Genomic DNA, 23,746 nt, shown 5'->3' with positions numbered 1-23,746 from the left:
TTCTGTCATCAATAATTTGAAAGAGCCATATGAGTTAATTGTTTATTTTTTAAAAAATTATTTCATTTGGTAATCACTTACAGCTGTTTTTTAATTACATTACTGAAATACAATATTTAAAATTGGATTCTGCAGATGCATATGTTAGAAGCACAGACAAAAGAACACTGGCTGTGTAGAAATGAGAAATTATCATTTTTGTTCTTATCATTACTATTGATTAATGTTACATTTTTATTCAAGTACTCAAATATTAAAACCCCTAAATGTGATAAAATATAAAAACAAAATACTCCAAGATTTATTATTTAACTTATTAATACTACTTCATTGCTTGGCTTTTTCTACCAAATGAAATTTATAACAGTCAAACATTAATAATGTTTTGTTACAACAAGAATATAAATGGTCCAAAAATTGCAAGACTGAAAATTTATTTTCTCCTCCTTCAAAGTTAGCCAAAATTGATCAAACTCAGAGCAGTTTCATATCAACTTTGCCTATTTCTGATCACAACCGGTTCACGAGCTTCTGCTCAGAATAAGCAATGCTTTTATTTAATGTACAGGCATGCAAAATAAATTTTAAAGTAGAAGTATATTGCTAGAATTTAAAAAAATCATGAAATCTTTTTCATAGATGTGAGTTACTTTTAATAACAATAATAATGAGGGGAAAAATAACTGAGCCACTAGCAAAGTAATGTTACTATTGTAACAGAGTATATTACAAAGACATATATAACTTTCCCTTTTTTACTTTTGTGAAACTGAATTAAGTGAGAGAAAATTCACGGAAATATACAGAGCATGGCAGTTAAATAAAGATTACAATAAATGCGTTTTTCTTATAAATAGAAAAGTCATAAAAATTACACTGAAATTTATCAAAATATAATCTCCTGCATCAATGTGGTGGCCTGATATGGTAATAAAAGACAGGCTGGTAAAAGCTTGTGTTTTGGCATGATTTTAAAAGCAGATATCAGATTCTTTTCATATCTTTAATGCCAAAAAAATTTTTCCATTAAGTTGCAGAACAGAAAATTACACTGAAAATAATCTAGAGAACAGGGATACAGCTAAGTACACTTATTTGCTTTGGAGCCAAAAATCTACATATCTACATTTACCCACATGAAGAAAAGCTTTTGTGCAATACAACACATTTAGAACACACTTCACATTAATGTTGAAGACAGCATTAAAAATCATCTGTTTAATTCATTATATAAAAGATCATATACTCTTATTAATTTTATTAATAAGAGTAGATGCCAGACATCATCTACTCTGACAGACATCAGTTTTATCACAATTTTGAAAAGAAAAAAAATCGTCGTTCAATTTCCCTTTTTTTTTTTTGAGAGGGGGAAGAATTGCAAGAAAATAAAATAATTTTGTATATTGAAAATTTAAGAATCTAAAATAATACTAAATAACTAAAATATATACTTACATCTATAGATGGCCTTTTCTTGCTGAGATCACCCCATTCAGTTTGTTCAGCCTTTTTCCTCCCCCTGTAGCTAAAGGATGATGATGATGATAATGATAAGGAACTGTCATCACTTTCTTCACTTTTTCTCCTAGAAGAAAATGATTTTGATTTTTTAGCTGGAATATCTGGAGGTACTTCAGTGATAATCTTTATGTCTTCAGATATATCCATTTTATCAGATATCTTGGATGCAGCAGATTCAAATGAAGACAGAGACTCAGATGATGAGGATAAACTTTCTGCACTGGATGATGAATGCAGAGATGAACTACGTTTTGACTTTTTGGGAGGAAGAGCTGGCCTTTTATCGCTTTGTTCCCCATCCTTAAACACTTCTGTTGTAGTCTCTAGTGATTTGAGTTTACGTTTAGTTTTACTTGGAATGTGAGGTTTATAATCTGATGAATTCATTTCTTTTTCATGTACTTCCTTTAATACCATAGTTTTGGCCTCTGGCAAATTTATCTCAGACACTTTTAATGCTTTATCAGAATCTTCGGCCCATTCAGTGGAAACTTCAGTTCTAGATGGAATGCCATGTTTCATTTCCTCTTCCTGTTTCAAAGAATTTTTCTTTGAAGATGAATTAAAATAATCTGCAGCTTTTTGGTTAAGAGATTTTTGAGCTTTATCTGCAAAAGAATCAGATTTTTCAAATGGAATGTCATGTTTAGTTTCTGCTACACCCTTATGAAGAGCAGCTGGTTGATCTGAAGACAAATGTGCAGTTGTAGTTTCAAAAGATAATATATCTTTCTTTTCTGCATCACTAATATTTTCATCTACTGGAGTGCTAATATTTGTTTTAACAACTTGTATAGACTCTTGCTCTGAAGCCAGTTTTGTTTCTCCAGAAGTTTCTGATACTGGACCAGAAGCTTGCTGTTCTACATCGTTTTGAACCAATTTCTGAGATGTATTCGAAACATCATTTGGTAAAATACTTTTAATCTGATCAGCATTTGAAATATCTGTCTCGGAAGCAGTTGTATTTTCAGTCATAATTTTAGTCTGGTCTACATCATATTTGGTTATCTGTACTTTAGTGAAACTGTCAGATATTTCCCTTTCACAGATGGATCCTTGTAATTCAGAATCCAACTCAGTTCTTAATCTTTTTTCTATATCAGCTTCATCTGAATCTTTTAAAGATGAAGTGTGTTGCAATAAAGAATCCTTCAAATTAATTTTATTAACATTAGTAGTTAGAGATTGTGGGGAAAATTTTCCATTTTTCTCAAATATTTCAGATCCAGAAAAGGATTCCTGCTTCTCCTGAACATCCACTTCAATTTTTTCTTCCAAAAACTCATCATATCTTTTGTGGTATTCATCAAATGTAAAATCTTCAGATAGAAGTTTATCTATTTTTAATAACAAATCATCATGCTCAGATAAATCTTCTTCCTCAATAGATGGAGCATCAGCTGTAGACCAACTATCCTGTTCTTTGTCAGTAATTTTTAAATGAGGTGATACATCAGTGGATAGAGTTTTAAAACTATCAGTACTAAAAGGCACTTCTTCAGTGGGGCCCTCTTCTTCAAAGTTAGTAATGTTGAGATCAATTGCTCTTTGTATATCTTCATCATCATATTCACCATGTACACCAAATCCATGAACATCAGATTCACATTCTGAAAGAGCAGCTTCAATACCATATTCTTTTAAATCAAAACTTCGTTCAACCCAGTCATCATACTGTAAAGGATAAATAAACTCATCTTCACTAATTTCAAAACGCTCATTTTCAAGTACATACAGCTCATCTTGATATATTTCATTGCTTTCTATATTTTCGTCAAACTCCTGTTCATCAGGAAAATATTCCCCTTCATTTGCTAAATATCCCGTTTCAGAATGAGTTTTGTTTGATAAATCATTAGGGGATAATTCATCAGTTTCTGATTGGTAAGTCACTACACATTCATGAGTTTCCATTTCTTTTCTAAATTCAATCTCACTTTTTCTGTAATTACTTTGTACATCACATACAGTCCTATCAAATACCATACGTACACCAGTCTGTGAAGGAATTTCAGCAAATTCATCATAGAGTTCAGATATTTCACTTTCATCTAACTCTTTACTTTCTTCTTCTCTTTCCAAGAAGCACACAGATTGAGGTATTTCACTTGTACTTAAATGCGTAAGAACATCAGAGAAAGTATCATGAGATACTGATGCTTCATGATGATCATCAGATAGGCATTCTGGCTTGTCTTCAGCTAAGTTATCTATCAAATCAGATGTTTTTTCTGTAATGATGAAAGAGTGTACATCAGCATATTCTTCATTTGATGTCTCTTCTTTTAAAGAAACTGAAGAAATGTCAGTAAATTCATCATGAGACGTTTCTGTTCTTACTCCTTGTATAGACTCAGATGATGTATGCTCATCATTAATGGATTTAATATCACTAGGAATATCTCTACAATCAGAAGGAATTTCAGGCATAAGATCAAGTTTTTCGACACCATCACCATCTGATGTATCATTATCCTTGTCTGATAAAGATGGAATATCATGAGACAGAGTATCCCTAATTGAATGTGATTCACCTATTTCATGAATAGCATGGCATTTTAAAGAAAATATTTCACTCTCAATTTCACCCAGAGATGTATTATCAGATTTATCAGAAAACTTATCTGATTCTTCAACATCTAATGGTGTAACATTCGTTAATTCATCATCAGAGATTCTTAAACTTGAAGTATTTGTAGTTAAATCTGATATTTGTCGGATATCACTAAATTTACCATCATTTTCACTGCTAGATATTGCTAAGTTTGCAGAAGTCAAATCGGATGTGTCACATACATGAGTTGGGAGTGAAATACTCTCTGTAAATTTTAATTTAGGCTCAGATGATTTGGCTGATTTGTCATGAACTTCAGAAGGTATTTTGGATTCTTCAGCTATGTGATATAAAGTTGCTGTTAATTGGATTTGGTCCATATCTTCATGCTCCCTTCCAGTTGGTTGAATTTGATTGTGTAATATATCATCAATTTCTATATCTGACACTCGATCAGAATTTTCTGTGGTAGCTCCCTGTAGTGATATATCAGCACAAGTATCACTAACTTGGTCAGAATTTTCTGGATCAGTATAAAAAGATGAAATAGATGTATCTGTCACAGAGATAAATGCAGTTACAGAAGAAGCCTCTATGCCAGGAGTGATGATTTCACATTTGTCATCTAATGCTGTTTCAGCAAAAACTTGATTGTAATTTTGTTTATCAGATACTGAATCCTCTCCAAATTCAGAAATGGAATAATCTGTATCAGCTTCTAACCAATAATCAGAATTATCAGTTTTTTCTAAAGAAGATACATCAACTGCTTCTTGCTTTTGGGGCACAATAATCTCAGTATTAGGTGGTATGAATGGTTCAGCAACTGATAATTGTTCATTTAAGGATTTTATATCAGCAAAATGTTCCAAGAGTTTCCCATCCAATGAAGTGTCAACAAGCACTGCTGAATGTGATAAATCTTGAGCAGAAGTGCTAATAAATATTTGCTCAGATCTTAAGTAATCTGAAACTCCTTCCTCAGAATGTTCTGTTTGAACAGTTCCAATAAAGCTTTGTTCATCAAAAGAATCCATCTTAGATGTTTCTACATTTGTCACATCTTGCAACATTTGATTTAAAATTATAACTTCATCCTGTTGAAGTATTTCATGTGTCTGATGTGAAACTATAGTATTTGATTGACAAGTATGATCAGTTTGTATAATACTGTCATCTGAAACCTGTACCTTGCTTTGATTTTCTTCAAAATGCAGTTTAGTTTCCAAGCTCTCTCTTTTTATATCTTTCTCTAGATCATCCACATAAATATCGCTCTCAACATCAGACCATTGTTCAGACTCTTCTGTAAGAATATGCTGGGATGGCATGTCAGTAAAATCATCACTAGATGCAACAGTAGTAGAAATACTTGTTTCATGAAAGGGTTCAATTTCAATGTTACTCAAACCACTTGATTCTGAACATATAGGCAGAAAATTCACCTGCTTATCACTAGATTCAAAATTTTCAACAGTTCTTTCAGTTATTACTCCTGAAGTCAATGTTTCTTCAACAAGATGAGTTAATTCAGAAGCAATACGAGTTCCATGCAGTTTAGTTGTATCAGCTTTTATAAGTAAGGCAGGATCTGCCTTCATTTTTTCTGTATATTTCAGCTGATTTTTTTCAATGTCTTCTTTTAAAAGGATCTCACTGTTTTCAACACAGGTACCTTCCACAGCCGAATTATCTGAAATGGCTTCATCCACAAATGTCTTTCCTGTAAAAACAGCATCAAGTGTTTCCTGCAAATCTTTTACAAAGTTGTGTGAACTTAGATCAGTAAATTCCTTTTCATATGCTTTTTCTTCTCTGTAAAATGATGATGAAATATCTTGATTATAATTAAGTTCTTTTTCACTCTCTTTCTGATTTCCTTGACAAACATTAACATTTTCTCCAGGATCTGCAACCACAGAAGTCTCAGAATCAAAAATCTGCAATATGTCAGACGTTCGTTCAGTTAATTTTCTTGATGCATTCACATTATCAGTTGAAATTTCAGCAGGAAGGACTCCTGAATCAAGATGAGCTTTACCATCCATTCTACTTTCAATTACTTTATCACTAACCACATTTTGTTGAAATTTTCTTCCTAAAGGAAAGTTTAGTGTGCTTTCCATTGATGAATAGTCAGCTTCACTTTGTTCTGATGGTATGATACACTCAGTTTCAATAACTTTTGTCTTACAGCTCTCATTTTCATCTTCAGCAATCTCAACATATTTTCCCTGGAATTTTGATTGTAATTCGTAAGTTAAATTTATTTCATCTGGTACAGAACTTTTATTTATATCATTTTGCTCTAGATTATACTCAGATATATCTTTTACAAGTTCCTTATCACTTGCTGATAAATCTGCTTCAACATCTGACCATCTGTCAGAATCTTCTGTCAAAGTTAAATGAGAAGGGACATCAGTAAAATCATCTACTGAGCTACCAATATCATCAGAAACTGTACAGAAGTCTGATGTCTGATTTTCTGTCTCCAAGACAAAACTAGCAATGAAATAAGAATCCAAAAGTATTCCATTACTCAAATAATTGGCTTCTTCATCAGTACTGCAAACATCTTCTGTTTTCTCAACAGAAGCATCAATGTTTTGATATTCGTCAGATATACCACCTTCAACCATAGTAAGGATTTTCATGGAATCACTACATACAACTATTTCCTTACTTAGGGTATTTCTATTGGTATCAACTTCCACAATTCCCTTGCAGCTAGGATCATCTGTTTCTGCTAATATAACTTTCATTTCTTCATTGTGAACTTCGGATAAATTCAGTTCACGAGATATAAGAGTTACAGACACTGAAACGTCAGGTTTATAGGAGACCGATTCCTCAAAAAATGATGAAAATTTAAAATCAGCTATTAAATCTGACTCAGATGAATTTGGAGGAGTTTCATGCATGAGGATGCCTTCTTTTTTAGATCCATCAAGCTCAACATCATCTGTTTCACTTTCTTTATTCAGTTTCAAAAAATCATTAAATTTAGTCTCATTAACTGAGGTCTCATCTATTTTGGAATGATCTGATTGAAGTTTTTTAGACAGACTACAAGATGGAACACCATCAGTGCTTATCAGGACATCAGAAAATTTAAAATCAACTATGGAATCTACTTCAGATGATTTTGGAGGGCTTTCAGGCATAGGAACGTATTCTTTTTTATCAACATCAACAGCACCTGATTCAGACCTTTTGCCCACTTTTGCAGACTCTTTAAACTCAGTTTCTTTAATAGAGGTTTCATCCATTTTAGAAGGATTTAATTTGAGTTCTTCAGATAGCCTACAGACTGAAGTAACATCTGTGCGTTCAATTACTTCAGAGAATTTGAAATCAACTACTGAATCTGATTCAGGTATATCTGGCATAGAAACGCATTCATTTCTATATGCATCAATCTCAACATTATCTGATTCAAACTTTGTATCTACTTTCTCAGAATCTTTAAGCTCAATTTCTCTAACTGAGGTTTCATCAGTTTTAGAAGGATCCAACTTGAACTCTTTAGCTGAGCTACAAGGTGAAACAATACATGTGCTTTCAATAACTTCAGAAAATTTAAAATCCACTAGCAAATCTAATCCAGATGATTTTGTGGGATCATCATGCCCAGAAATACATTCATTTTTATATCTGTCAATCCCAAGATCACTTGATGTCTTTCTTACCAGTTCCATGGAATCTTTAAATTCAGCTTCTCTGACAGAGATTTCATCTGTTTTGAAAGAATCTGGTTGGAGGTTTTCAAATAGGCTGCAAAATGGAAGAACATCGATGCTTTCAGGAACCTCAGAAAATTTAAAATCAACTATGGAATCTGATTCAGCTGTTTCTGGAGTATTTTCAAGCATACAAATGCATTCTTTTTTGTACCCATCACTCTCAACATCACCTAATTTAATCTTTTTATCCAGTTTCACAGAATCTTTAAACTCAACCTCTTTAATTAATTCATCTATTTTGGAAGGATTTAATATCAGTTCTTCAGATAAGGTACAAGGTGAGACAGAATATTCACTTTTACGAATTTCAGAAAATTTAAAATCAACTACTGAATCTGGTTCAGATGTTTCATGACTTTCATGTACAAAAATGCATTCTTTTTTGTATCCATCAATCTCAAAATTGCCTGATTCAATCTTTTTATCCAGTATCCCAGAATCTTTAATTTCAGCTTCTCTAACAGAGGAATCTGTTTTGGAAAGATCTGATTGGAGTTCTTCAGGTGATTTGCAAGGAGGAAGAGCATTCATTTCAAAATTGCCTGATTCAATCTTTTTACTTAGTTCCCCAGAATCTTTAAAGTTATCTTCCCTAAATGAAGAGTGTGTTTTCCTAACTGAGGAATCTGTTTGGGAAGAATCCAATTGGAGTTCTTCAGTTAGGCTGCAAGCTGGAAGAACATTAATTGCAAAATCACCTGATTCAATATTTTTATCCAGTTCCCCAGAATCTTTGAATTCAGCTTCCCTTAGTAAAGAATCTATTTTGGAAACATCTGATTGCAGTTCAACTGGGCTGCAAGGAGAAATAGCAGTAATCTCAAAATCAATTGATTCAACCTTTTTAATCAGTTGTCCAGAATCTTTAAATTCAGCATCCCTAACTGAAGAATCTGTTTTTAAAGGATCTGATTGGAGTTCTCCAGCTGGACTATAAGATAAGAGAAAACCAGTCTCAAAATCTCCCGATTCAATTTTTTTATCTAGTTCACCAGAATCTTTAAATTCAATATCTCTAATTAAGGAATCTTTTTTGGAAGGATATAATTGAAGCTCTTCAATTGGGCTGCAAGATGGAAGAGGACAGTTCTCAAAATCACCCAATTCATTCTTTTTATACTGTTTCCCAGAATGTTTAAATTCAACATTCCTAGCTGAAAAATCTGCTTCTCTAATTAAGGAATCTGTTTTAGAAAGATCTGACTGAAGTTCTTCAGTTGGGCTGCAAGGTGGAATATCTCCAATCTCAAAATCACCTGATTCAGTCTTTGTATCTAGTTCCCCAGAATCTTTACATTCAGCTTCCCTAACTAAGGAGTCTGTTTTAGAAGGATTTGATAGGAGCTCTTCAGTTGGACTGCAAGGTGAAATAGCATTCAAGGTTTCTAGGCCTTCATAAAATTTTAAATCAACTACTGAATCTGATTCAGATGTTTCTGGAATACTTTCATGCATAGGCATGTATTCATTTTTATATCTATCATTCTTAGCATCATCTGATTCTCTTCTCTTATCCACTTCTACAGGATCTTGAAATTCATCTTTTCTGGCTGAGGTTTTATTTATTTCAGAAGGCTTTGACTGAAGTTCTTCAAAAGGGCTGCAAGGTGGAACAACATGTAGACTTTCCCGACCTTCAGAAGATTTAAAATCAACTAAATGAAGTTCTACAGACTTGGCATATTCATGACATTCAAGCAATTCTGATCTTTTCTTATTTAACTCCTGTATACTGTGTGTATGATTTAAGGATGCATCCTTTATTTGACTTAATTTATCAAAGGAAATTCCCGGTTCACATTTTTCTGATAATAGATTATCTTCATCTGTAGAGCCTACTAAATTTTCAAAATCTATTGTGTGAGGTTGATCTAATTTTGCAGGCTCAGTGCCCCCAATGAAAGATTCCTTAATATACTGCACAATTTCAGTTTCTTTCACAGTCAAATTTTGTTCAGAAACTTCAGTTTTAGCAACCATGGGAATCTGATCTTTATGGAAAATAAGACTTTTTTCACGATGTTCTTCAATGCTTTTACACTCTATTTCAGTCTCTTCTGTGTTACACTTCGGCAAAATGCTTTTATTACCATTCCCCAACACAGATTTTGCAGCAATTTCACAGGAATCAGAAGTTCCCTGTTCTGTTTTTTCTGATGAAGAAATGCCAGAGGGTTCAACAATATTAATCTTTTGCAATGTAAAATCAACTAAAGAATCAGTAGAAACTACAGGCATAGTTTTTGTGGGTTCAGCAACAGAAATTTGAGCCTCAGAAAATGATGCAATTTTTGGAAGATCATTTTGTAATTCACTTACTATTATTTCATCCTGAGTTTTACTACACACAACATCCGTTTTCATTGCTTCAGAAATCTGGACTACATGCTGACATGTAGCTCCAATGGGATCAGTATTAGGTAATTTGTTTATTTCATTCTCCTTGAAAGTATTTTGCAGGCATTTGTTAACAGTAAATTCTGTCTTTGAATCACCTTGACAAGTAAATGTTTCATCAGAAGATTTTTCATAAACAAGCCCTTGCTGTTTTTCAGAACTATATTCAATAACACTGCCAACTGATGTAGATTCAATAACTAATTTTACTTCACTATTGACTCCTGTATTAATTTTTTTTAAATCTTCATCAAGAGGTTCAACCTTTATCTCTTGTTGTGGTTCAGGTGTTACCAAATAAGAATTTGATACAATAGATTTCAAATTACCTGTATCTTCTTTTGAAGTTTCCTCATTAGATATAAAAGAAACATCCCTAATTGGTATTTTGGGTTTACAATCTTTTTGATGAATTATAGCATCTTCCACTTTTGCTGTTAGATTAGAATCACAATTTTCAGATTCAGAAGGTATGGTTTTTGTTAAAAATTCTTGTTCCATTGATTTAACATGACTATGACATAACTCAACCTCAGTTTCACATATAATTACCTCATTAGTTAGGTCTGCTTTGACAAGTTCTGGATATGAGCTTTCTGAACCAATTGCTGTCTGTGATACACTACCTTCAACAGCATCTTCAAAACTGTCTATATCTGTCTTTATGTTTGCACTTTTTATTTCCTCTTCTTTTCTTTCCAAATCAATTCCCATACTACTTAAATCAGCAACAGTAGATACAGAGTTTGATGATATTTCTGAAGCAGTCTCATAGCTTGAAATTGACATTTCAGCACTCTCAACAACTAGGGAGGTTAGCAATGGAATAATGGTCTCCTTTTCTTGCTCATTTTCTATTGTAATTGGAATATTTTGTTGGATGTTCTGTTGTCCTAAAATATTCTGTTCACTTACCTCACCCACTATTATACCAGATGAAATGATCTCTTTAACATTAAAAGTTTCAATACTTTCAGTTTCAACAGGCACTGCAATATTCTCTTTGATTTCTTCAATTTTAAACTCGTTGTTAGTAGAATCAGTCATAACTTCTCCACTGCATTTAGACCCATGAACTTTCATTTCAGTATTTTCAGCTTTTCTTACTTCAACTGTTTCTTCTTTCATACCACACACACTTGCAGTTTTCAAACTAACATTTAAATCTTTTTCTGATTCAGAATATTCTTGCTTTGTTTCAGAAAACTGGAAAAGTATTTGTTCTTCAACAACACATGTTTCACTCACCTTTTCTTCAAACACAGCATTTTCTTCTGTTGAAGCTGCATCTGTGAAGTTATAAAAATTGTGTTCACTTTCTATATAAAATTCAGTTTCTTCATCTTTGCATGAAATAAATTTCAATTCTGAAATACTACTTGTGTTAGACTGATCTAACTCAATATCCAGACATATGTTATACTTTTCAATTGCCTGAGCAGCATCACATGAATGTAAGAGCTCCTCACTAGATGTATCTAGAGAAGTTGAACAAATTTCTGAATTCAAAGATTCTATTCGTTTCAGTTCTGGCACAGCAATAACTTGACTTGAAGCCAAAGGTTTTTCAGTGACAGAAGCAGGTTCAAGATTAATGTGAGAAACAAATGCTGCTGTTTCATCCAAAAAATATGCAGGCATAACTTCAGTAACATTTCCATTTTCATCTCTAACTAAAACTGGTTCAATGTTCTTCATAGCTTGGTCTTGAATGGCAGAGATAGATTTTGAATCAGCATGAATTTCATTATATGCACAAGAAACGGAATCTAATTTAATAGTTTCTTTCAGATTATTTAAATTTTCAATGTTCTGCAAGGCAATATCATTTTCTCTTCCATACACTACTTGTTTCAGCTGCAAAGTTTCAAGTTCTGAAGACTGTATATCTGGAAAACATTCATCATCTGAAATATTCAGAGAATTATCATTTTCAATGTCAGAAAATTTATCAGAATCATCTGTCATAGTGAAATGTGTTGAAATATCGGTTACTTCATCCACATCGGGTTTAATGATAGCCTCTTTATTTGGATCCTGGTTAAGAATAAAGGCAGGAATACAAGGTAAACTGCTGTCCTCTGTGGTCATGGTCAAACATTCTCCTCTTTGATCATTTTTCAGAACTTTTTCAAGTTCATTATGAGAAAATGAGGCATTTACTTCAAAAAACTTCTCAGAACATTCTGATTTATTGGATGAATGAATGGAAACAAAATTATCATCCTCAGCAGAAAAAGCAGTATCTGACTCAATTTCTTGCACTGAAAACTTACTTAATGTGGAATCTAAACTAGCAGTTTTGAATTCAGTCTGTACTTTTGGATCTTCAAATTCTCTAGGTGCCTTACTGGTTTCAAGTAAATTTTTATCTTCACATGAAGTAGTTAAATGGACAGCATCAGATAAAATTTCTTCTTTAGCAGTTGCTATTAAATCAGCAACTTCAGGCAAATTTTCCTCTTTATCTGAAATAACTCCTGCCGCATTTGTATTGAAATCAATTTCTTGAATAGGTGTATCAGGCCTGTCATTTTCAGTCTGAACAGAATCACTCTGTTTTTCACTGAAAGATATTGAATCATCATAATATAAATATCGCACTACATCTGATGGAACATGAGGTAATTCAAAAGTTGAGCTTTCCTTTAGAGGATCAGACTCTTTTATATCAGAATGCTCAGCAGTTTCGGGTATTTCTGAACTTTTACATTTGGAATTGCTTAATTCTCTAACAGATATTTTATTTGCTTCAGAACCATTTTCAGATGCTGGATAATATTCAGATACACTTTCAGATAAAATACTTTCTTCAGTGTCTGATATTTCAAAAGTTTCAGTAATGTCAGAAAAAGATAGATAATCAGATTCTTTGCTGGAAGAAAGAGATTTTAAAGAATATTCTACTGAGTCCAAACAACATTCTGATGGTTCTTTCTCAGCAAGAGTCTTTAAGGCACTCCCTTCCTTATCACCTGAGAAAGATTTAACAAATTCAGCTACACTGATGTCAGATTCATCACTTGAGATAAAGCTTTCTGAAATATTTTCATTTTTTAAACCATGCTTCGAATTTTCCTCATTCTCAGGCTTGGATGAAATACTTGCTTGATTTTCAATACTTATTTTTACATTATCAGCTGAAACTAAATCTATACTTTCATTGGTTGGCTTATCAAATTCATTTTCCTTAGAATAAACCGCAGACGATTCAGAATAGCCCAAAGTAAATTCAATATTTTCAGAAGAAACTTCTCTTAAAGCATCAGAAATTACAGGCGATTGTTGATGCTCTTTTTTTACAGAAGATATTTCAGGTTTCATTAAGGAAACAGATGTAAGGGAAGTTTCACATATATTAACAATAGAGGAATATCCTATTTCATTAACAGATTGCTGATATTCTTCCTCCTGCAGTAAATAGTGATCTCCAGCTGTAACAAAATATTCTGAGATACTATCATCATCAATATTTGATGATGAAGCAGTATCCCTGGATCCCATTTCTTTTTCTGGTACACCCTCTAGTTCAGTAAAACTTGACTCTAATTCCATGAAAACATCTGTAGTTTCTTCACTAAGCAAAAATGGATCAGAATATTCTGAAAGTTCAGTTTTTTCCTCACTTAATTCAGAGCAGGTTTCAAAAAAATATTCAGATGTTTGAGAAGATGGTTCAATGCTAACAGATGGTGGCAAAGGACCATAAAAATATTCTACAGTTGGTGTTTGCACAATATTTTCTTCAATCAGACTATAAGATGATTGCTCAGAAATACTGTCCTCCACATCAACAAATTTCAAATCATCTTCAAAAGAAGATGTTCGTTGTATAGAAATAGGTGTAATTGCTCTTTCATCAAGTTCAGAAGGCTGAAACATTGATTCAGTTGGCAAAACTGTTGCAGTTTTTACATTCAATGATTCAGAAAACAAAAATGTGTCAACAGTTGATTTGGAAACTGAAGATTCTTTAGAAAACTGATATGTTTCTTCAGTTTGTTCAGATGCTACAGTTGATTTGGAAAGCTCAAATGTTTCTTCCTCTGATTTAAAGTTTTCTGATGATTTAAGCAACTTGTATGTTTCATCAGTTGGCTTTAAGATATCAGACAATTCAGAAAACTGTGAAGTTTCTTCTTTTGAAATAGAAGTTTGAGGTACATGTTTATTTTGTAACAATTCATGATCTTTTCTTTCCATCATATCTGCAGAAAATGAAAGAGTACCAGTTATATTTTCTTTGACTTTTGAATCACTTGTATCAGTGCAACTCTTAGCGCTGAGAAATGGAGGTTTACTGGAATCAGTAGATAGTCCCGTTGAATCAAACAATGATTCTTCAGGAGATTCTTTCTCATCAGAGTCTTTATCATCAATGTCAGGATCAGGAACAGTTTCTGAAAAATTAGATTTTGGAATTTTTAGTTGGATTTCATCTGTATTCAATTCTTTTTTATCATTATCTTCAGTGTAAAGAACTGAAACAGTTCCTGAAAAATCAGAAGATTTTGGAATTTCTAGCTCAATTTTATCTGCAAACAATTCTTTTTTATCAGAGTCTCTATCTTCAGTGTAAGGAACTGAAACAATTTCTGAAAAATCAGATTTTGGAATTTCTAGCTGGATTTCATCTGCATTCAGCTCCAGCTCTCTATTAACAGGTAATCTTTCATCCTGTTTATGCTTCATATTAAATCTTTTGCAAGAATCAGCACCAGAACTAAATCCTGTGTCAGAATCAATATCAGCAAATAAAAAGTGGCTTTTTCTTTTAGTAACTTCATCATCAGATGAATGCGATTCCAGAAAAATATCAGAATCAGTATCCTCAAAAGATTCACAACTGCTATCTTCTATTTCTTTTACTTCTTTTATACAAGTGTCTTTCTTTGCTATATCAGCAAGATTTGTGATGTCATTTTGTGTACAAGGAATATCAAAAGCAGGGCTTCCTATTGATAAACTACTTGGAATTGATTCTAAATACCGTTTGATAACAGAAAGATTATCATCCTTATTAATCATATCACACTGAATACCAATATCTTCAGTATGTAATGGTTTACTGCTAACAGAATTTTTTGGTTCAGTATTTGCCTGGGTTGATTCAGAGCTTTCCAAGTTTTCATTTACTGTTACTGTTTGGCAACTAACATTTACACATGGTTCAAACATTGGATCAAAATATACTTCTGTAATATCTTTAGGCTCCTCATATTTTACAATATCAGAATTATCTTCTTGTGTTTCAGTGACAGATTTTACTCCTTTACTTATTACTTCTGCTTTGCTATAACTAACATTTGATAATTCAAGCTCTAAACTATAATTTTGCTTAAAAATTGCATCTTCTAATTCTACAGTTTTAAGAAAAGTTTCATTTTCATCTGTAGGTAATGCATAGTTATCAGACAATAATTCTGAATCTGCAGTTACTTTTGAAGGTAAGCAATCTTCTGTTTCACTTGCATTACTTGAATTTGATCCAGACGACTTGGAATCTTTGTAATCTGCATAGTAGGTTTTGATATCATATTGAATTGGAGATTCTTTACAGGAATAAACATTTTCAAACCATTCTTCATAAAAATGGGACATTAAAGATGTACAAGATATTTCATTATCCTCATCAGTGGAAACATGACCTATATTTTCAATTTTATATTGAACATCTTCATCTGATGTAATTACAAAGTCATTTGTTTCTGTCTCCGAAAAGCTGAGAGGTACATTTGGTAAACAACTGGGAGTATCTAATTCAGAGTGTTCTGTTAAATTTTCATGTGAAAATTTTATATCTGTATTAGAAGCTTCTTTACTTTCAAAAACAAAATTCGCTGCATTTGCCTCGGCTTCAACTATGGACTGAGTCAAAATATCAGAATAATTTCCATCCCCCTTAAATTGTAATTCATTAGCTTGGAATTGTTCAGGGAAAATTTTAGAAATTTGATTTGCCTGTGGAAAAGTTACACTTTCCTGTGAAATATTCTGTGGTAGATTTGCATCAACACTAGTCAGATTTTGAATGTCAGACTGAGAACTGATTTCATCCTCTAGATCTTTAATATGTACATCAGATGAAACAGCAATTTGAGTAGAAACAGAAGAATCAGTTGATATTATCAAATTATCATCTGATAAATCAAAAGATTCTTCAGTGCATTCTTTTGGGATATAAATTTGACCATTTCCTGCATCTCTGACATCTACAGAATTGTCATTTTGAACAAACCATGCACATGATTCCAATGATGGCTGGACAGTAGTAGTTGGTAAATCAATAATATTTGCATTTGAATCTGTAATATTAAAATTCTCATCATTAACAACATCTTCATTTGAAATGTCAGTAACATTTTGCTTTTGTTTTTCAATTAATGCATTACTTGCATCTGATAGTTTATCATTAAATTTTAAGTCTATTTCTTTACTTTGTTTAGACGATGCATCATCATCATGTGAAACTTTAGTACAAAGGTCAGCCTCACTGGAAATTACAGAGAAAGAAGTTTCATATAAAGTATTTCTAGTACTTGCAGTTGCTAGAAATTCATTATCTGCCTTAAATAACTTGTTGCCTTCTATTAATTCACTATTATATAATTGGATAGGTTCTTCTGATTGTTCAAAAATAGATTCAGTATTACCCACTTTTCCAATTGATGTTTCATTTTCACTTCTTCCTATATGTGTTAACTGCACTCCTTCTAGATCAGAAATGTGGTCAGCGCTATATATTTCTTTACTTTCTAATGCCATCTCATCAGATGACTGATCTACTTCTTTTAGCTGGTCATAAATAACAGTATTAGTATTTTCAGTTTCAGCACAACCCATAAAAAAAGACTTTTTCTTATTGGAGATATTTTCTGTAGTCTGATTAGAAGCTTGAGTGTTATTTTCAATAAAACTAGCATTTAAAGAATTCTTTCTTTCCTCATTAAGCTTCCATTCTTGTTCGCTGCAATCAAATGGCTCTTTGTTGTTCTTCAGTTTATTATTTTTTATTCCATTATTCATTAAATCATCAATATTTGTTTCAAAACAAGTAGAACGAACATTAGGTATTCTTTCAGGATGCATTATAAATTCAAACTTTTCCTCTTCATTACAATGCTCATCAAAGAGAAGTGGCAATGGATAATTATCTCTTTCATCAAATACTGTGGGTTCATTTTCAATCATCATTGACTGTAGTTCAGAACTTTGACTGGGCTGATTGACACTATACGAAACCACATCAGAAACGTCTTTTACTTTTTCTTCTGGAGCATATTCAGAAAGGACTTCTGTCCTTAGATGCAAAGGAGCTCTCTCAGTTACTTTACATGATGACTTTTCTTCGTTATTTAATCCAAAACCATGTGAAGTATCCAAATCATCATATGCACAAGTTAATCCTGGGCATATATCTGAAATTATTTGTTTTTCGATAGCTTCCTGAATTTCAGTAATTTCACTAGTTAAATTGTCTGTCTTGCTTTCAGCTTCAAAATTATCATCACTTTTGCCTTGCAGATCAGTTCCAGGGATAAATGAAACACCAGGTGATGATTCTTCTTCAAAAGATTCAAGAATTTCTCCAGTTTTTTCATAACGGAAATTCTCATTTAAAGTGATATCAGGTTTACTTTCTATATCAGAAGTGCATGTTGAAAACATATCTTCAGTATAAATATTCTCTTCAGTTGCAGTAACATTGTTAAATTTCTGCTTCCTAGAAATCTCAGTTAGATTATTACTTAAAGAATCATGTTGAATATCATCATATGGTGAAAAATGTGACTCATTTAATTGCAAATTTTTATCACTTATGTTCAAATTATCATGTTTTAAAGTATTTTCTTTTAATTTTAATAATTCAACCGATGTCTGATCTCTAATCTCAGAGGACACAATACTCATGCTCTCTCCATCAGGATATGGTAAGGAATCAGAGGATAAATGAGAAGGTTCACAATCTTGTTTCATTTCGAAGTCCTTAGTATGGGATGGAAGTTTTTTTTTATCCATGGGCTTTGAATGAGAAGCCAAATCATACTTTCCAAATAAATATTCATCAGCAGAAGACAGAGAAGTTGGAAGATCAGAGTTTTGTTGAGATTGCAATTGACAATGGGGCCTATTCTTCCTTGGAGGGGGAACAACAGGAGGTTGGGTTTCCTCAAAATGAACAGTCTTAATTTTGCTACTTTTTTTATCACTAGAAGAGGAATCCACTTTATCCTTTCCTATATCATCAAGATGAAGAGTACTCTGAGCAAGAATAAATTCATCATCATCATGAGTACTATCACATGTTGAAAACTGACCAACATCAGACATATTTAAAGGCACAGAAGAACTTTGGTTGCTACTAGTAAATAATACTTCTTGTGCAGGCTCAAAAATATCTTCTGAAACTGATGTATCAGGAGCAATTGTTGGCATAGGTGGAACAGTAGAAATCTGAGAAGTCGTTACAGTTTGAAAACTGCCAGGTCTCCCCAATGCAGAACTTGGAGTAGCTTTAGGTTTAGAAGATACAATGCTCCCTTTCTTCTTACTTTTTTTTGGAATGACTACTTCATTGTAAGATCCAAAAAAGTAGTCTTCAGCAAATGGTAAATATTCTGCTGTGGTAGGTTCCTTTGGTTGAGAAATATCCTGAGGACTTGGCTGTTTTTTCTCTGTCACAGTGGTTACTTCTTGGAAACTTTGTGACTCTGGAACAGAAGTATCACTTTTAGAATCTGGACTTTTTACTGTTGTTGTAGAACTCTGATCTAACTGAGGTGAAACTTTTGGAGTAGGAGCAACACTTATATCACTAGAAGACATAGCTTTAACAGTCGATTTGATGGTTTTAACAGCTGTCTTTTTCTTCGGCCTCGTGATAGTAACTTCATTATAGCGACCAAAGAAATAATCAACAGCTGCTGACATCCCTTCCATTTCGGTAAAAGCCATTTCCTCTTCTTCCTCTTTAATAGAAGGATGTATATAATTTTGTACAAAATCAATAGACTGAGAAGTATCAATCTTATCTCTATCATCCTTTACAATTTGAACATTTTCTTCAGTCTGAAGTTTTGCAGCATCTATTAACTCTTCCTCATGGCCCTGATGTTCGATATGCTGAAGCAAATGGGCAATATGATAATCACCTCTTTCAGATGAATATTCACTTATCTGTGGTCTGACAGTAGAACCTTCAGTTTTGGATATTGTTTCATTGTTATCAGGTATTGTTTCATTGTTACTTCTTTCAAATGGTGCATAAGTTTCTGGATGTACTTGTGGGTAATCAAGCTCAGTCTCTTGACTTTGCCCTGAAAGTAAAGAGGAATGGTTAGGAAATTTATCAGAGACCATGTTCATGCTATCTTTAGCATTTATAAGTTCAGAATCAAGTTTCTGAGTAGATATATTTGCTTCATTTGTTGGTGCTTCTTTACTACTAGATCTAAATAACTGTAAAGGTCTAGTAGTATCCTCTCTAAATGCTTTAGGTGACACAACTTCGTCAAGCTCAACAATACGAGAGCCTCGAGTTCCTACAGGTATAGGTAATTCAGGATTGAATTCAGGATATTTAATGATGCATTCTGCTTCACCAGAGAATACATCTGCTTTTGGACTATGAAGTAATTCCTTAGCAGCAGTGGAAGTAGTTTGATCTAAAGAACGTGATTTTTGCAATTTAGTAACTGGGTAACTTTCTTCAAGGAATTCAAAATCATTTTCATACTTAGATGATTTCTTATGAATTTTCTGCCTTACAGCTTTGATTTCTTCATCAGATTCAGAATCAGCAAAGAAGTTTGAATCAGATTCATTAGATACTGAAGTCAATGGAGATCCATCTTTGGATGCTACCATATTCACAGACAATTTGCCATCAGCTTCATTTTCATTAGTTTCAAATGGAAGAGAGGGAATCATACTGAGTCTTGGTGGTTTCTGAGGTGCAGGAAGAATAAGAGTTTCCTTTGATTCTTCTGCACATACAATACCTTTTTGTTCAGCTTCTTTACTTATACATTCAATGCTGAAATTTTGATTTTCTTCTTCTACTTTAGCTTTAAGCTTTTCTGGCACAGCATAAAGATCACTTACTACTATCTCTTTGTTCTTAGTTTTAACAGGAAGAGCAGGTGGTATATCAGCTACTGATTTTAATTCATTATCATTTATTGGCTGACTTTTCAAAGCTTGTTCAATAGTAGCAGCATTTACTTTTGATTTTCTTCTAACAGGTGGTTTTGGTTGTTCAGATTTCTGAGAACTAGGTTTTTCAACAATATCATGGGTAAGCTGCTGATTTTTACTCTCAGCAACATCTATATGACCCACTGAAGCTACTGGCAAATCTGATACTTTTGTTGATTCATTAGCAGCAGATATATTATCATTAATCTCACTTGTTTCAGGAAGAATATTATCAGAACTCAAATCCCTCTGGTTAAAATCAATTAAAATATCTTCATCTTTCCTATTGATATATTTTACAGAAGACTGCTCTATGCTTATATCTTTTAAAATATCTTCCTCGGGAGTTTCTTGCTCAATTTTTACTTTCTTCATGCCTTGCTCAAGAACACTGATTGTAGTCTGCTCAATCAGTTCAGATACCTGCCCATCAAAATCGACCTTCTCCCATTCACCATCACTATTTTCACTCATATGAGGTGAAACATCTAATCCAATGTCACTACATCTTTTTGTTAATATTTCATCATCAGATTTTATATCAGTAAATGGCAGTTTTTCCTCACTTATATTAATTTTGAATTCACTTTCAAGAACTGCATTGCTCATTTGTAAGTCAGCCTCCAAATTAGTCTGAAGGTCAACCCAATCAGGTTCTGGATTACTTAAATCAAACTCGGTACGATAGTGCTGAAGAGTTGAACCAGCTCTTGGAGGTTCACCAAGCTCAACACTCTTTGAAAAACTTGTTTCAGTTAAGATCTTTTCATCTGTCATTTTTTCACTAACCTGATCCTCCTCAGGTTCAGATAAACTTTTCTCAAGATTAATCTTTACCCATTTTTCAAATTTTTCATCAGTTTCCGCTTGCAGTTTTTCAGCTTCAGTTAAAGGTAAAATTTCTTTAGAATCATCTTCAAAAACGTCATCTTCCAATTCTTCTTTCTCCCACAAAGCGGCCATCTGCATTGCTTCTGCTTCAAACTCTTTTTCCATCTTATCATATTTCTTTTGAAGTGTAATCCACTGACTGTCTCCTTCCTCATCCCACTGTTCATCAGAATACTCTTCTATCCACTCACCTTGTGAATCAACCCAGTTTGCATCATAATCTACAGGAATATTATCATCATTTCCAACTTTCTTCTCAGGTTCAGAAACATTATCCATTTGTCTGTCTAGCTGAACTTCCTTAGTTTCAACGTGATCTTTACTGGTAAGATTAGAAGTAGTATCTTCAGTAGATTCTTGGTGAGACAGCTTAAGATTTTCAGTTGATGACTTTACAGATTTCTCTTCATCTGTTTTTAAGCCTGAAGTTTCACTTACTAAAGAAATAGGATATTCTTGAACGATACTTTCACGAATCAGTTCCTTTTCTTCCCTAGCTTTTCTTCTTTCACTTTGAGCTTTTCTAATAGCTGACAATTTCGAAAGAAAATCTGATTTCTTCTTCTCCATCCTGGATTCTCCAGGTATATCTAGTCTGCCAGTTTTTACAGGAGAAACTGCAACATTATGTTCCAGACTTACATCATCAGCTACATTATATAAGTTCAAGTCTTCACTGTCTTCACTAAGTCCAGGACTCAAAATAAACTTGTGCCTTCTACCAGCTGCTCGAACTAAATCTGCGTAAGCAAGTTCAACATTCCCTTCATTATTTTTCAAAGCATCAGCAATCTGCTTTTGGGTAAAATTTCCCCTGACAGTAAGCTCCAAAATCTAAATTAATAAGCATAAAATTATTTTTAAATAATTTATCTAAAAAATATCACCTATATTTAACAACAAAAGAAAAAAGATAAATATAAAAACTACTACTGCTTTTTAATATAGTATACACAAATAAATTACACACATGAATTGTAAAACTGGTTGCATAAGCTTAATGAATAGCAAAAATAGCTATATTTTAAATACAAAGTAGTTTATGGATATTAATATTTACATCAGGCATGCAATAGTTTTCAAATTTGAGATAATCTTTTCCTTTTTCTCAGTTTTCTTTCTCTAAAATTTTGAATTCATTTGATATGCTAGCCTTTAAATCAGCAAAGACACAACCAATGTTTTAAGTAATATTTCACTAATTCGCAAATAATTCACTACAGAGTTTCTAATTTAATATTTTCCTATTTTCTTGATGAGTGATTATTGACAAAATTTTCTCTTTTTTACAATTTTGACTCATTCAATATGCTTTAGTTAAACTGAGAAGTTATTAAGAGATTATTAATCTTGAGTATAAGGTTATATCTTTATAGCTACTCTATTTTAAATTTGTTTTGCAAACATTAAGACAAACATTTTAAATCCATAAAATGGCTAAAATATAAATATTCAAAGAACTGTTAACGAATATTCAGAAATGAAACATTATGAATTTCTTATGTAAACAATCTTCTTATTTAAATGAAGATGTGTCTTTAGACAAGCTGATTTTATGCAAGCCAGAACTTTCCTTGACATTTAACCAACAATTTTAGTTATGAGTGTTTAAAATCGCGAAAGAAAAAAAAGATGGTACTTATTGGTTACCTAGTCTCTACTAGTATATAGTAAAAAACACCGCCAGCAATCCTGATTCTTGCAAGCATTCAGCAACCCTAGAAACTGTTTTTGGTCATTTTACAAACATATTTTGTTAATCTATGTTCTCTCTCTTTTGGGGGATAAGGCAAGTTCCTCTCTCTCTCTTTTTATTTATTTTAATTTCAACTTCAATGTTCTCACATAAACAATGGAATGTATGCGAGAATCAGCAAAATAAAACTCATAAGAGCAAGGTAGTACAGCTTATCATGGCTTGTCTCATTATTTATCAGGATTGACATAGAGACAAACTGCAGAAAATGCCAGTCTGTTTGAGGCCATTTGAAACAACATTTGCCAAAAATCAAAAAGCTAGAATTTATCACTAAAAGGCACCAAGAGATGATTTGCAGTTTATTAACAGCTGTCAAATGTAATTAAAAATCCCATTGCCATATAAATAATCTTTTACATGATTCATTCAAGTAAAAGATATGATTCATTTTATATGAAATATATGAATTATATATTCATATATATGAATATATGAAATATATGAATATATAATTTCATATGTATATTTCAATATATATTTCATATGTGAATATATGAATTAAATTATTCAGATATGAATGTTATAATAAATTATTCATACATTTCTTTAAGAAATATACAAATTATACATCATTTTATATGAAATTATATAATTTATACGATTCATTTTATATAATACATATTATCATTTCTAATTTCATACAAAAGTTTATAAAAAATAAGTATAATTTATATG

At 32.4% G+C, this 23,746-nt stretch overlaps 1 protein-coding gene across 3 annotated transcripts in view; it reads right to left on the bottom strand.

The window, feature by feature from the left end:
- Positions 1–23,746, bottom strand: part of LOC118203840 (uncharacterized) — a 156,065-nt gene that overhangs the window by 42,432 nt on the left and 89,887 nt on the right. For all 3 annotated transcript variants that reach the window (XM_035376128.2, XM_035376130.2, XM_035376129.2), the window contains one exon: positions 1,459–22,146. In XM_035376128.2, the coding sequence (XP_035232019.2) occupies positions 1,459–22,146 (20,688 nt within the window). The remainder of the gene's footprint in view (positions 1–1,458; positions 22,147–23,746) is intronic.

Source organism: Stegodyphus dumicola, chromosome 2, assembly GCF_044657685.1.
Source record: "Stegodyphus dumicola isolate Sdum_Otavi_A_Nest chromosome 2, ASM4465768v1".
In the NCBI taxonomy this organism is placed as follows: domain Eukaryota; kingdom Metazoa; phylum Arthropoda; class Arachnida; order Araneae; family Eresidae; genus Stegodyphus; species Stegodyphus dumicola.
The sequence above is the reverse complement of the archived record's forward strand: the minus strand, read 5'-3'. Positions and strand labels throughout refer to the sequence as shown.